Source organism: Boeremia exigua (assembly GCF_020726555.1).
Source record: "Boeremia exigua strain MPI-SDFR-AT-0100 chromosome Unknown C7974scaffold_2, whole genome shotgun sequence".
NCBI classification, from domain to species: domain Eukaryota; kingdom Fungi; phylum Ascomycota; class Dothideomycetes; order Pleosporales; family Didymellaceae; genus Boeremia; species Boeremia exigua.
The window spans coordinates 3305135-3319263 of NW_025763519.1; the positions used below are offsets into that span (position 1 = coordinate 3305135).

The 14129-nt window shown below is 54.4% G+C and overlaps 3 protein-coding genes across 3 annotated transcripts; all 3 read left to right on the forward strand.

The window, feature by feature from the left end:
- Positions 1–7886: 7886 nt before the first annotated feature.
- C7974DRAFT_301930 (uncharacterized protein) lies at positions 7887–9476 on the forward strand (the record flags this gene model as incomplete). The annotated part of the gene is made up of 2 exons (XM_046137874.1): positions 7887–8477; positions 8616–9476. The coding sequence occupies 2 exons, from the start codon at positions 7887–7889 to the stop codon at positions 9474–9476; spliced, it is 1452 nt and encodes a 483-aa protein (XP_046002180.1).
- Positions 9477–10307: 831 nt separating this feature from the next.
- Positions 10308–11491, forward strand: C7974DRAFT_303278 (concanavalin A-like lectin/glucanase domain-containing protein; the record flags this gene model as incomplete). Its single annotated transcript, XM_046137936.1, has 3 exons — positions 10308–10625; positions 10680–11149; positions 11197–11491. The coding sequence occupies 3 exons, from the start codon at positions 10308–10310 to the stop codon at positions 11489–11491; spliced, it is 1083 nt and encodes a 360-aa protein (XP_046002181.1).
- Positions 11492–12470: 979 nt separating this feature from the next.
- C7974DRAFT_301780 (acyl-CoA dehydrogenase/oxidase) lies at positions 12471–13897 on the forward strand (the record flags this gene model as incomplete). Its single annotated transcript, XM_046137864.1, has 3 exons — positions 12471–12568; positions 12620–13474; positions 13531–13897. 3 exons carry the CDS (start codon positions 12471–12473, stop codon positions 13895–13897), a joined length of 1320 nt encoding a protein of 439 aa, XP_046002182.1.
- Between the last annotated feature and the right edge of the window lie 232 nt (positions 13898–14129).

Sequence of the window (14129 nt, forward strand, 5' to 3'; positions counted from 1 at the left end):
ATCCTCCCGGAGCTCACGCACTTCCTGCTCTAGTGACGCGAATGACGCTGTGAAGTCATCCTTGCTTTGTTGAAGCTCTGCAATCGTGGCGTCTTTGGCGTGCATCTCGTTGCGCAGATGACTGTTGCTACGCTTGTGCGAGTCGTCACTGGCTCGTCGCTCCATCTGCAATTGGGCATCATGACCTTTCCGGAGTTTGTTGTATGCCACGTGAAGCTCTTTGAGTCGCTTGTCATTCGATGTACTGAGCTCGTCAATGTACCTGTCCTTTTCTTGAAGTCCTTCGACCATCTTTTCTTTGCCTTTCTGGAGGGTGCTCAGTTGCTCGTCCTGCTCGTCGATTCGATGATGCAGCTCAGAATTCCGCTTGGCAAGGTCCTCGATTTCATGTTCTCTTTCGGAGAGCCTGCGCTGGTACTTCGTGTTCGAGCTTCGAGACTCCTCTAGCTTGGTCTTTGACTCTTGGACAGCATCGTCTAGTCGTTTTGCGCTCTCCTCGAGTGCGGCTTCTGTAGTAGCCATGTCCGATTCGACCTTGTGTAAAAACTCTTCTAGCCTTGCGTTTGTATCCCTGACACTGCTGAGATCATCCTCTGCTGAAGCAAGTCGTTGAAGAAGATCACTCTCGTTCGCTTCCAGCCTGGCGTTTGTCTCGCGCAGAATGTCCAGCTGCTCGTCGGCTTCAAGCCCTCGAGTGTTTTGTACGAGTCCCTCTGATACGGCAATATCGAGTCGCATCTGAGTTGCATGTAGATCGCGCTCGAGATCGTTGTTGCGTTGTGCCACGCTCGACGACTGCTCTTTGAGCTCGGCATTCGCGGTTTGTTGCTGGCTCAGCTCATTTCGAACGGTCGTGAGTTGCTGAGTTGATTTCTCTGTTTCAGACTCGAGTCCAGCAATATATGACCGTTGACGTTCAAGCTCCTCCCGGACGTCGGAAAGCTGGGTCGCAAAATCCTCATTCTGAGATTCGAGTGCCTCTAAGCTTGACTGCAAAGATGACGACTCGTTCCTCAGGCTTTCGCTCTGCGCCAAGGTCTCCGTGTGTTGCTTTTCGATCTTGAGTCGCTCTTGTCGTAGGGTTGACAACTCGTCTTCTGAGTCTGCAAGCTTTGCTCTCAGACCAGCCTTTTCGGATTCAGCTGCCTCAAAACGCGAGCGCACAGAGGTCAAGTCGTTTTCAAGATCTTGCATACGGACCGAAGCGTCTTTGAGCTGTTCACTTACACTTGAACGCTCTTGTCGCACACATTCAAGTTCCTTGACACTCTGTGCCAACTCGGCATCAATGCTTGCCTTGTCCGCTTCCAGGGTACCTAGTCGGAGAGCCAGAGTCTGATGGTCCTTCTCGAATGTGCCGCTTTCGTGCATAACACTCTGGAGCTTACCTTCCAGCTCTTTCTTATCGTGGCTCATGTCGGCTATGGCTTCGTCGGTCGTCATCAGCTTGTCGTTCAGGACCTGGCACTGTGTTTCCAGGCTAGCCAGTTGAGATTGTGTCGATGTAAGCTGCACTTCGAGGTCTTCGCGAGACGTGTTCATGTCTGCGAAGCGCCGCTCCACGTCCCGCTTATTTTCCTGCAGTTCTGAAAGCTCGGTTGTCTTTTCAGAAAGATTTGACATAAGCTCAGCGTTGCGGGACTCTACATCGCTTACAGCTGTCCGTGCTGACGACAGGTCCTTCTCCACAGCTGCACTCTGCGCCAAAGCTGCGCTAAGCTTCCCTTCAGTCTCAGTTTGCGCTTGCCGTGCCCTCATCAAATCTTGGCTGGCGACGTCGAGCTTGCTCTGTGTATCATCCTGGTGTTGCTGGAGAGCGACCAGTTCTTTCTTAGCGGTACTGAGTTGCGCTTCGGCAACGTCCTTGGCTTCTCGTAGGTTGCCCAATTCTGACTCTGCTGCGTGAAGCTTCTCTTCGGCATCGTTTTTGGCTTTGTGCAGACCACTGAGCTCTGTACGCGCCTCTTTGAGCTGTTCATCAACATCATTCTTGCTTTTCTGCAGCACTTCTAATGTCTCTTGCGCGTTGGCGAGTTTCGACGTCAGCTCTGAATTGCCTGACTTGCTCTCATTCAGGCGAGACTGGGTAACTTCGAGATCTTGCTCGAGCTTGACTATGAGATTGTCAGCCGCGGTGAGTTTTTCTTCGCTGTCACTCTTGGCCTGTCGAAGTTTCTCGATCTCGTCCTCTGAAGCGGACAGCCGGGCTGTGAGACGCTGTTCCATCTCATCCTTCTCTCGCTGCAGGACTACCAGTTGTTCGTCTACTCCAGCCAACTTCGATGTCAAGGTTGAGTTCTCTGACGAGCTCTTCGCCAGTTCTGACCGTATGCTTTCCAGTTCTTGCTCCAGTTTATCTTTGAAAGTTAAAGCCGTAGCAAGTTCTTTATCGGTGTTGAGTCTGACTTTGCGGAGTTGTTGGGCCTCGCCATCTGCGTTGGCCAGCTTGGAAATCAGTCCAGATCGTTCTGTTCCAAGCTCTTCTGTGCGCGATCGAGCTGTCAAGAGTTCCTGTTCAAGCTGCTCCTTCGAGTTCAGTGCAGCTGTGAGCTTCTCTTCGACATCAACACTGGCTTGTTGAAGAGAAGCAACGTCTTCCTCTGTGCCTGCCAGTTTGGACGCAAGTTTAGCTTTTTCTGTCTCGAGATCCTCCACACGCGATCGGGATTTTGCGAGATTGTTCTCGAGCTTAACATTGGAGTCTGCGAAGCTGCGGAGCTGCTTTTCGACGTCGGCCTTGTGTGTTCGGGTGTCATTCAGTTGCTTCTCCAAGTCGTCATTAGATTTCAGCGATTTCTCCAACTCGTTTGCGACTGCAGCCTTGCTGCGGTGAACAGCTACAAGCTCTTCTTCGGTCGTCGACAGCCTGCGATTGAGTGCGACCACTTCAGCTTCAACTGCTGTCAAACGCGACTTGGTCGCCTGCAGCTCGTTGGCAAGCTCAGTATGAGAAGTTTGTAGGGTAGATAATTCCTGCTCAGCTTCATGCTTAGCCTGCTGCATGAGATTCATGTTTTTAGAAAGCGCAGCAATCTCTGATTGACGCTCAGTTGCAGCCTTTTCAGCCTCGCTGATTTTGGTCCGTGCCGAGTCTAATTCATGGTCCAGGTGGGTGATCTGGATGTTGAGATCTCGAAGCTCAGCTTCAAGCTCTTCTTTGACGCTCGAACTCTCGGTCAGCTGCTTGTGTAAGTCTGTAATCGTAGCCTCGGACGCTTCGCCGTCTAGTTGAACGGCGTGTAGGCGTTCATCGACCTTTGCCTTTGCATTGCGGCTGTCCTTGAGCGAAAGCTCCAGCTCCGAGACGAGGGCTCTCAAAGATCTGCTCTCATCTAGCGCTGTATCAAGACCGCTTTGAAGCTCGACCTCTGACGCCTGACTCGAGCTCAAGTCCTCGTCGAGGTGGTGAAGCTTCGCCTTTAGACTTTGACTCTCGCGCTCTGCAACTTCCATTTGAGCACAAGTTTTCTCATACCGACTCTGCAGATCCGATTTCGACTGTTCGACTTCTTTCAGCAGCTGCTGAGTGTCGTCTTTAGACAACTGGGCTTGTTGCAATTCTTTCTGTAATGATGTCGTTAGACGCTCAGACGCCTGCAATAACTCCTTGAGAGCCACCACCGAGGCTTCCAGTTCACGAAGCTGCTCGTTGCTCGTTTGTAAATCAGCAGCCAGTCGAGCCTCAGCCTCAGCTTTCGCGCTGTGAGTCTCACGCAGTTCGTCTGTGAGGTCGTGCACTCGCTTTTCAGAGTTAGAAAGTTTCTCTTGAAGTTGGGTCTTGTCTGCTTCGATTGCAGTAAGCGCAGCTTGACTCTCCTCCAACTGCTTGGAAAGTTGCGCAGACGAATCTTGTGTGGACTTCAACTTGAGTTCGAGGTCCGTCCTGGATTCGATAAGCGCCTTCAGCTTGGTCTGGTGCTCGGCCTCGGTGTGCTCCAATGAACGGTTCTTGTCTTTGAAGAGCTCCAAGCTTGATTCCAGAGTGCTATGCTTCTTCCGCAGCTGCTGCAGCTCTGCAAGAAGCTGCGATTTGGCGGTCGTTTCGTGGTGCAGACTTTGTCCCAGCGCTTGGAGCTTCGCTTGGGTTTCAGTATCAGCTTGCTCTAGTTGTTCGATACGTTCCCGAGCACTTTCAAGGTCTGTCTCCAGGTTATCGTAAGATGCGTACAGCGAGTCCAGTTCAGATTGAAGCGCGTCTTTTGCGCTATTCTGGGTTTCACACTCTGCTGTCAATGCAAGGAAGTCATCGTTAAGTTTGCTCTTTGTCTCTCGGACCTCATCGAGCTCTTTCACAAGGACGCTCCGTTCCTGGGCTTCCCCATCAAGATGAGACCGCAACGTTGTGATCTCATTTTGCAAACCGACCATGGCTTCCTCTGAGATTTTCCTGTTGCTAGTGGCCTCATTGACTTGATCGCGCAGAGCAGAAATGACGTCGTCGCCTACATTGATCTTCTTTTCGTTCTCCGCAAGAGTCGATTTGTACTCCGTGATCCGTCTCTCAAGAAGCTGCACGTACTGTGAGCCTTTGGCGAGCCGTTTCTGAGTTTCCCTATGCGCCGCATCTTTCTCTGCAAGCAAACGCTGGAGGTCCTTCTCCTGCTGCTCAACCCTCTGAAGTCCTTGTTGCAGATCGCGTAGATTTGCTTCCAAGGAAGCAGTGCGGGTTTCGCGCTCATGCAAGCGAGCTTCGTTATCGTCAAGACGCTGTTCCAGGGCGGCTTTCTCCTTCTCCAGCACTTCGATGATGCCTAGCTTTTGCGTGTTGTGGTTTTCAATCTCTGCGATCTCGTTGTTTTTGGTTTGCAGCTCCCGTTCTAAGATCTTTTGAGACGCTTCCAGACTAGCCAGCTGCGCCTGTGTAGACTTTAATGTTTCTTTGACGCCTGCTCTTGATGTTTCTAGCTCAGTGATTTGGGCCTTGTGTCTACGTACTTCCTCCACCAGCTCGTCCTTTGCTGATTCCAGCAGTCGGCCATCGTCCCTGCTCTTTTTGCACTCTGCCTGTAGCGCCGCAATACGGTTGCGACAGGCTGTAAGAGCCTGGTCGGAGTCGCGCTTTGCTTTGATCAAACGGCTGTCGGACGTTCGAATCTCGGCGACAGGATTATTGCTGGGGACGAGTTCCCAGTCTGTGTCATGCCAATCGGAAGATGTTGGGCGCGTCGGGGTTCTAGGTGATTGGAGCGGGGTCTCGGAAAGGTTGGCGAGTCGAGTTGGCGGCGAAGGGGGAGGCGAAAGTGGACTTGGTTGACGTCGATGCTGTGATGACTTTGGATTCGCATCTGAAAAAACTATTAGTACGGCTTACTTCGCAAAGAGGTGTTACATACACTGCAGCGTCAGCATGGAAGCCCTTTCTAGAGCCTCTAATATTTCCTTGTTCCTGCCTTCTTCGATGCGTAACGACCTCTTCAACTCTTCGATCCTCTTTTCCGCATCTCTCCCATCAAGGTAGTGACTCTTTCTGCTCCTGACCAGGTTGCGGGCGCTTGTTGCGATCTGCTTCTCCTTCACGGATATGTTAACAGCCATGCGAAATGCCATGCGTCGTAAAGATGCCACCGACTGCTTCGCCTCGGCGCCAGCAATCTGGTGGGCCTTGAGCTCCGCACGCAGATTGTTGCGCTGATTCTTGATGTAGGATAAGTGGGCCCAATTGGTGATTGGGGTAAGCTTGTCTCCATCTTTCGAGCTTGAAGCATGATCACTTGGAGTGGAGGAGCCCTCGAGTGTGTGTGACTGCGAGCCCCAGTGGTCCAGCATGAAGCTGCTCTCCATGGAAGGCGTGGATCGCTCCATGTGTGTTGCCGCGGACGGCCGCGACCGTGACTTGGATCTATCTTGTCTATACATACTGACTGGCAATACGTTTTCCAAACCCAGGCCGACAAGTATGGTGGCAGGGCGATCCTCCTCCGGGGCATTGGAGTCGGGCGCCATGACGAGCAACACTTAGCCGCGCATGCAATAATACCTGATTTCTGTTTCGTCCAGTAGATCCGAGAATGGGGCGTGTTTGCCAATCAGGGCTGCCACGCGACAGGATCAACGGGTGGTTGGTGATGTGGATCCAGGGCCAGCCGGTGCTTGTAGGGCTGAGTGTTGACGTGTGGTGTGATGTGTGGTGAGATTACCGAAGACTCGAAAAACATTCCAGGATCGCGACGAGGTAAGAATAGCACTCAAACACAAAGGAAACGTTGGACGTTGACTAGCAATAGGACAGAACAGGACTGAAGTAACAACCGGTTACGATAAGGAAAACAGCAAAAGAGGGGTCGTAAACACGCCTGGGCACACGATCAGGGTTCTGTGTTGCTTGACGGCCGTCGTGCGGGAGGCGTGGCTGCCGTCATCGAAGGGAACTTCAACGCTCCTGTCGAACGATCAGGAGAACGACTCCGCATTCAAGACCAACATGGTCCCGGCTGTGCGCAAGCGATAGGGCCATTTCCGGGGCAAGGATGGGTCCTGTTGCTGACCCGCACTGATGCAAAAGTTCTCTCGTGATGTGGATCGAGGGTGGAGTGGTGCCCATCCGTCGGCGCTACCGCCGCCACACTGACCCGTATTGTTTTCGAGAAGGAGCTGCTGCATGCCATATTTCGCGAAGCTGCATGAGCCTGGGCCGCGTTCGAGTCTTGCGGCACATCTTCGCCTGTCAGACCTGCTGTCAGCGAGTATGCACAGTGTTGCGAAAGCTGAGCATGTCGCAGCTCTGAATCTCGGCATTGTTTACCACTGTTGCGCTAGCCGAAATCCAGATCAATGCTACGATCGTGAGATCTCCGGATACGAGGATCTAAACTTGAGATCTTGAAGCCGAAGTTTGCTTTTTGCTCGTAACAGAACAGCATCGAGGACGAGAGACGCCGTCTTTAGCCTTCTGGTTGATGGGTCGTCTACGTTCTCACTGAACTTTATTGGTCCTGTCAGCAATTCTGCTTCGGCACTCACATAAACACTGCTGTCAGGGAGACTGTCGCAATCAACGACCACACTAGGAGTCGTATCGAAAAAGAAAGAGGACCACAGAGAGACCTGGAGACACCGTGGGGTGAGAACGTCGCACGACTGTCCAGGGTGTATATGCTCACAGGGGAGGATCGTAGCTGACGACACAGCTGACGAAGTAGCACCAGTAGCGCTCAAAGCTCCCTTTCTGCTCATCAACATCACTCTTCCATAATATGCGTATTGCAACTTCGTTGTTATGTGTACCTCCCACGGACCGTTGCACCTTGTGACTGCAACAATGACGAGTGTAAACCACGACCCTTCGTAGCACAAGCCCTCACACAACCAGTTCAATTTCCAGAACATAACAAGAGAACGAGCAACACTTTACATTCTGAGGCACCGGATCCAGGAATGCCGCAAGCGCGTGCCTCTTCCATCATCATGTCTCTAGCACGGTGCAAGGATGCCGCCACGCGACTGCAAGGGCTGCGAAGATGTGGTCGCACAAGAAAAAGACACCTGAGCGAACCTGAACTGGGAATCGTGGCAGCATGGCAAGCTGGCTTCGTGGCATAATCGTGTCGTCTCCCACTTGCTGTTCCAGTCTGGAAGTGTACCGATACCGTTGTTGAACCATGGAACCAACACCGCACAAGCGACAACAGTTCCAAACCTTCACCATACTTGTCGAACATGTCGTCCTTCGCCTGCGACGGGATACAGTCCACTCACACCAGTCGACAACTGCCTCGTTACGGCGAACACTGTCGAGGCCCTTCAAAGGACAGCGACAGTCGTCTCAGCATGCGGTGAATAAAGATCAAGCAGTTGAGAAGAACCCGACAGCGAAAGCCGAGGAACCTCAAATAATCCCGACGCGGGGCAAGTCCCTTAGGAGCGCGCCCAAGTTGTCGCGCGAGGTTATGCAGAACAACCTGCATCAAGTCGAAGACTACGTGCGCCGGACGAGTGGGCGTGTGCAGTACCTGGAGGCACTCATCGAACAAGAACACTCAACTATCGGCCAAGTCACAGAGATCAAGAGGCAGCTAAAGACAGCACATAGAAATCTAGAAAAGCTGCACTTCGAGAAGTGTCCATCGTTGGGCTTTGAGGTCAACCACTGGGTCCAAGGTGCAATGCGGCTTGCGTGGCAGGCATACCGGCGAATGGTCAAACTGGAGGAGAAACTAAGAACCCTTCCAGTGAGCCTGTCAGACAGTGAAGACTGGGTTGGAGACTACGAGAAGGAGTCGCCAGCCATGATCGGAATCGAGATGGAGCCGGAGAAAAAGCCAGTCGAGGCTGATACAACAGCAGGAGCGGCAGAACCACCAGAAGTACGGCGCGTGCAGCCAGTCACATATGTTCCGACCGGTGCCCAAGGCGCTAGGTTGAGCGCACACATACCCAAGGGAATTACGATTCCTACGCAGGAGAAGCATACGGAAACATACCGAATGTCAGGCGTTGGGTCGTCAACGCAAAGACTGTCTGTGGAACCTTCGTCAATAGTGAGGCCGGCCGATGATGTGCCCATAACTAGGCCTCATCGATTGATAACTTACAACCAACCATTCGGGGACGACGGCCCATACAACGGCAACAATGACAGCGATGACTCTCTGTATGAGACTCGTCTTCGACGACAGAGAGCTGAACAACGGAAAGAATGGTCCGTCGTCGAAGAGCTCGATCCGGTTGAGGCGATCATACCAAGAGCACTAGTTGAAGCCCGGCTGCGAGAAGAAGAGGCTGAAACCGCACCTGTTCTTATCGAGCCGGACAGACAGCGACAGGGCAGCTGCGACGGATCAGTCGTGACTGACATGGTCATGAACAATGTCCTCAACGAAGACTACGTTCTACCGTATCTCCACTTCATCAAGCACCACGAACTGCGTGCGCTGAAGCAGTGGCTCGTGGAGAATCATTACGTGAAGAGGTCGGCTGTCATCAGCCGTACGGAAAAAGTGCTGCACTGTCTCGAGCTTCTGCAGACAGGATGCCGCTATGAGACGATAGCTACCATGTTTTCCAGAACACCAAGACAAGTCGAGAGCTCCTGTCACGAAGTCAAGGAAGGCCTGCTAGAGCTGCACGGCTTTACTATGATCAAAGCCCGTGATCAAGAGATGTATACGACGCTGTGGGGTCTCTGGAGGAAGTTTGGCAACCCGCAAGACCAACACCTTGCTACCTACTACTACGGCTTCGATTGGCTTGACGTCGGCAAGATTATGGTGACGCTCAACCTCTACATTGGCAGATGGCGCGAGCAGGGAAAGTTCTCGCTCGAGGGGCCCTCGCTCAACTGGGGCAAGTTCTTTGACGCAGAAGGAACAGGGAGGTTCCCAAGAATGGATCAGCCCTTGCGACTCCAGTACAGTGCCATCAGTTCCTTCGGCAACAACACCAGCGACGAGAGTGAAGAAGACGAAGATGAGGACGAGGACAAGGATAGCGACGACGACAGCTCGCTGTACGACGATGGCTCGATGAAAACAGTCTGAGAGCAAACTTTCGACAGACGACAAAACGAGCTTGCCAACATCCTCAAAACAGCAGCAACCCTTTTCTGGTGTCTTCAAACAGCCGCACGGCAGGTCACAATGCGCCAAGTCCAGCCTTGACAACAAGGATGCACATGACTCTTGCAGGCATCTCCACGTTGATGCGATCGGAAGCGCTCGTTGCTGCGATCTCAGACGAACGGTTTGCCACAGCAAGGGCATCGGTGTCGCAGCACGGCGCCTCTGTGATTGCAACACAAGGGAGTGTGGCGCACGAATTGGCTGTCGCGGGAATACGGCCGAGAATGGGTGTTTCAGGATGCTTGGCCCACCCGCACGCCCGTTCCGCGCCCTGCATACGAGCAACGCTTGGTCGCGCAGGCGCATGTGAGCGTCACCGCGGCTTGATCGAGGGCGATTGCTATCCACTCAGGCCTAATCAGGACTGAGACAGGCGCAGCAATCGCGCTTTGATTGTGGTAGTTGTGCGGTAACAAGGTACCGCAATGTTTATGCTCAAGATTGCAGGTGATCGACATTGGCCTACCGCTGTCATTGGCCTGCATTGAGCGCGGCATTCTTGCACCCTGCGCTAACCTCCCCTGAGATGCTGGTAATCTTGCACTCAATCTGCGCCTCTCCTTCACCACTGAACTTCAAAACACTCCCTTGCCGCTCCCTTGGGCACATCTTCCCCTCCTTCCTTTCTCCTTACGAGAGTCCACTCATTCACCAAAACGTCATTCATTTTTGCTGCAACTGCGCGTCTGGTCTACGTGCACCACGCTCCCTCTCTCTTTGACACTTGATACAGCTATCACCACACCCACCATGAAGTCCTATACACTTTCTTCGATCGCGCTCCTTGCGAGCGTGATCCCAACGTCATGGGCGCAAACGCACACCGCTTGCAACCCGCTCAACACGACTGGATGTCCCAACATGCAAGCTCTTGGCAGCAATGCGACCTTCTACTGGAACAAGACGGGCATTCCCACCGGCAGCAAGGTCTGGGAGAAGCAGAACCAGGGCGTGATTGACTGGTCCCAGGATGCCGGTGGAGAGGGCGCTGCGACCTTTACCATTGAGCGCTCCGGCGACTCGCCCATGGTGCAGTCCAAGTTCTACATGCTCTTCGGTCGCTTTGAGGTTATCATGAAGGCCGCCAAGGGCCAGGGCATTGTCTCGTCGGCCATCTTGCAGTCTGAGGCTCTCGACGAGATTGACTGGGAGTTCCTCGGCACCAACACCACCCACGTATTGACCAACTACTTCGGCAAGGGCAATACCACGTCGTTCGACCGCGGTCTGGAATTCAAGATGGACCCGCCCCAGGATGATTACCACAACTATACTATCGACTGGACCAAGGACCGCATTGAGTGGTGGCTCGACGACAAGCTGCTCCGCACCCTTGTGCCTGCCGACGCCCTTGACGGCAAGAACTACCCCCAGACGCCGATGAACGTGCGCATGGGTGTCTGGGCTGGCGGTGATGTCGCTAACAACGACCCTGGTGTCGTGGAGTGGGCCGGTGGTAAGACCGATTTCAAGGAGGGCCCCTTCACCATGAGGGTGAAGACCATCTATGCCCAGGACTACACCAAGGGCGCCGAGTACAGCTGGGAGGACATGGACGCCAGCGGTTCGTGGGAGAAGGTCAAGGTTATCAAGTGAGTCGAATATCTCGTCTACATGAGCATTCACTAACATCACACAGCCCCGAAGAGAAGTCCACTGTTCTCAAGGAAATCGAAGACCCCTCCGGCGTGCGCAACAACTGGAAGGCTCTGTCTCCTGGCGCCAAGAGCGGTATCATCATCGGCTCCCTCGTCGTGTTTGGTCTCCTCTGCTGCCTCATGGCCTTCTGCTGCGTCAAGCAGCGCCGCGCAGGCAGGCGGGAACACGCGGCGTTGCTGGCGGGCGAGCAGAAGGAGGCGGCCGAGCTGGAGGAGTACAAGCGACAGATGCAGAACGGCAAGTTTGGGTTCGGCAGCCACACCAACCGCGTCTAGGCCACACCTCTGGTGCATGTACCGTGCAGGCGGCGCCTGCGCCGTGTCAACGGCAGTGCTCTTCCCTCGGATCTTTGTTTCAGTAACCGGCCAACGCACTGGCGGGCTCGTTGGCGCAGGTGTGCGTAGATGTTCATGTCACTGTCACGACCGATCGTTTCCTTTCTCGTTTCCTATTGCAGCTCCGAATATACCCTTGCTTTCTTGTAGCAGACCAAGGCTATAGCTGATTATCTAGTTGGACAATACACGGCTTGATGCCCTTACACATTGCTTGAGTGTGGTTGTGGTGATGTTTGATCGACAGGGGGTGCATGCACTGCATGGTGAGACGCTGCAGGCCAGGCCTTCTTAGCTGGTACCTGGAGATCGTGCCTGAGGCATGTTCCACGGCCTTGAGCTTCATGACAGCGTTTCGTAATGCGCAGACTCGTATCTTGCTGCATCAACAAAGCTTGGCTGGACCACTTGCGTGCACACGTTATCAACAAAACTAATGCCCCAGACTCAAAGAAGCAGTCACCGTAAGTGGCCGAGCTGCCAATTCTTGAACTTGTCGACATCATCATCGGCGGAAGTTGCCGCATGCACTGCGGTTTCGTTCCGTCCTGAAAACCACCAGCTGCTGGCGATACAACTATCAAACGGTCATTCGGAGAAGATTCGGCCATGTTGTCCTTCAAGCATGTCATCTAGTTTAGGCTCTCTGGTGTTGCAGCTCTCATTGGCGCCCATGTTCGTTTTCAGCTGTCATCACATGCCAATTGGCCGAGCGGGTGATCCCCACAACCCCAGACTGCGACCGGCTCCAATCGGCAGAGCTGAGCTGCCTCGGTTCAAGCGTCGACGTCGTCGCCTTCGATTTTCGTCTACACTGGACCCTTGCAGTGCTTGGAGCAATATTCGCTACGCCAGCTCGTTGATTTCTACGTCCAGTCCACTGACATCTGCTGTACCGCTGCGCTCGCGTCCACACACCATGTCCTCAATCGCAAGATCACTCAGGCCGCTGGCCCGTGTAGCCACTGCACCTGCCCGCCGCTCCCTCCGCCCTGCTGTCACACGCGCCACTCCACAGTATGGCAGTCGTATCGCATCGTAAGAGACCAGGTCAACTAACATCCGCAGAATACGGTGCCTCTCGTCCACCGCCCCCCGCCGCGATGCCGCCGTTGACATTGCCGATATCCCACCCACTCCCATCACACATCTGTCCGAGACTGAAGCCATGATGGGCGAGGCGGTCGCCAAGTTCGCGTCCGAGGTCATCCTGCCCAAGGCACGCGAGATGGACGAGGCAGAGGCCATGGACCCCGCCGTGGTCGAGCAGCTCTTCGAGCAAGGGCTGATGGGCATTGAGATCCCCGAGGAGTACGGCGGCTCGGGCATGAACTTCACCAGCGCCATCATCGCCATTGAGGAGCTCGCACGCGTCGACCCCAGTGTGAGCGTCATGTGCGACGTGCACAACACGCTGGTCAACACCGCGGTCCTGAAATGGGGCAGCGAGGCCCTCAAGAAGAAGTACCTGCCCATGCTCGCCACCGACACCGTCGGCTCCTTCTGCCTCTCCGAGCCCGTCTCCGGCTCCGACGCCTTCGCGCTGGCCACCAAGGCCACCCGCACAGACTCCGGCTACAAGATCAGTGGCAGCAAGATGTGGATCACCAACTCCATGGAAGCCGGCTTCTTCATCGTCTTCGCCAACCTCGCCCCCGAGAAGAAGTACAAGGGCATCACCGCCTTCATCGTCGAGAAGGGCACCAAGGGCTTCAGCATCGCCAAGAAGGAGAAGAAGCTCGGCATCAAGGCGAGCAGCACCTGCGTCGTCAACTTCGACGACGTCGAGATCCCCAAGGAGAACCTGCTCGGCGAAGAGGGCCAGGGCTACAAGTACGCCATCGGCCTGCTGAACGAGGGCCGCATCGGCATCGCCGCACAGATGACCGGACTCGCACTCGGCGCCTTCGAGAACGCCGCCGGGTACTTCCCCCCCCCCCCCCTATCCCCCCCTAAACAGCTCGCTAACAGCCCCCCAGCTACGCCTGGAACGACCGCAAGCAGTTCGGCCAGCTCATCGGCGAGTTCCAGGGCATGCAGCACCAGTTCGCGCAAGCGTGGGTCGAGATCTGCGCCGCGCGCGCGCTCGTCTACAACGCGGCGCGCAAAAAGGAAGCCGGCGAGGACTTTGTCATGGACGCCGCCATGGCCAAGCTGTACGCGTCGCAGGTCGCGGGCAGGGTGTCGGGCCAGGCGGTCGAGTGGATGGGCGGCATGGGGTTTGTGCGCGAGGGGCTGGCCGAGAAGTATTTTAGGGACAGCAAGATTGGCGCGATTTACGAGGGTACGAGTAATATCCAGTTGACGACTATTGCGAAGCATTTGCAGAAGGTGTATACGAAGTAGAGGGGGGGGAAATGTAGTAGATATACTGTATACTCTGGAAATGCAGCGTCTCATCGTCAACCAGCCTTGCTCTCCGTCTTGCACTCGACACCCCCTTCACCTACTCATCTTTGACATCACTCCATGCAATAGAACCCAGAGTCACAAGCAGAACCAGCGTTCACACCATCCACCATTGCCACTCAGACCCACCAACACCCCGCGCACACCACCGTCCTCACCCAGCCCCAGC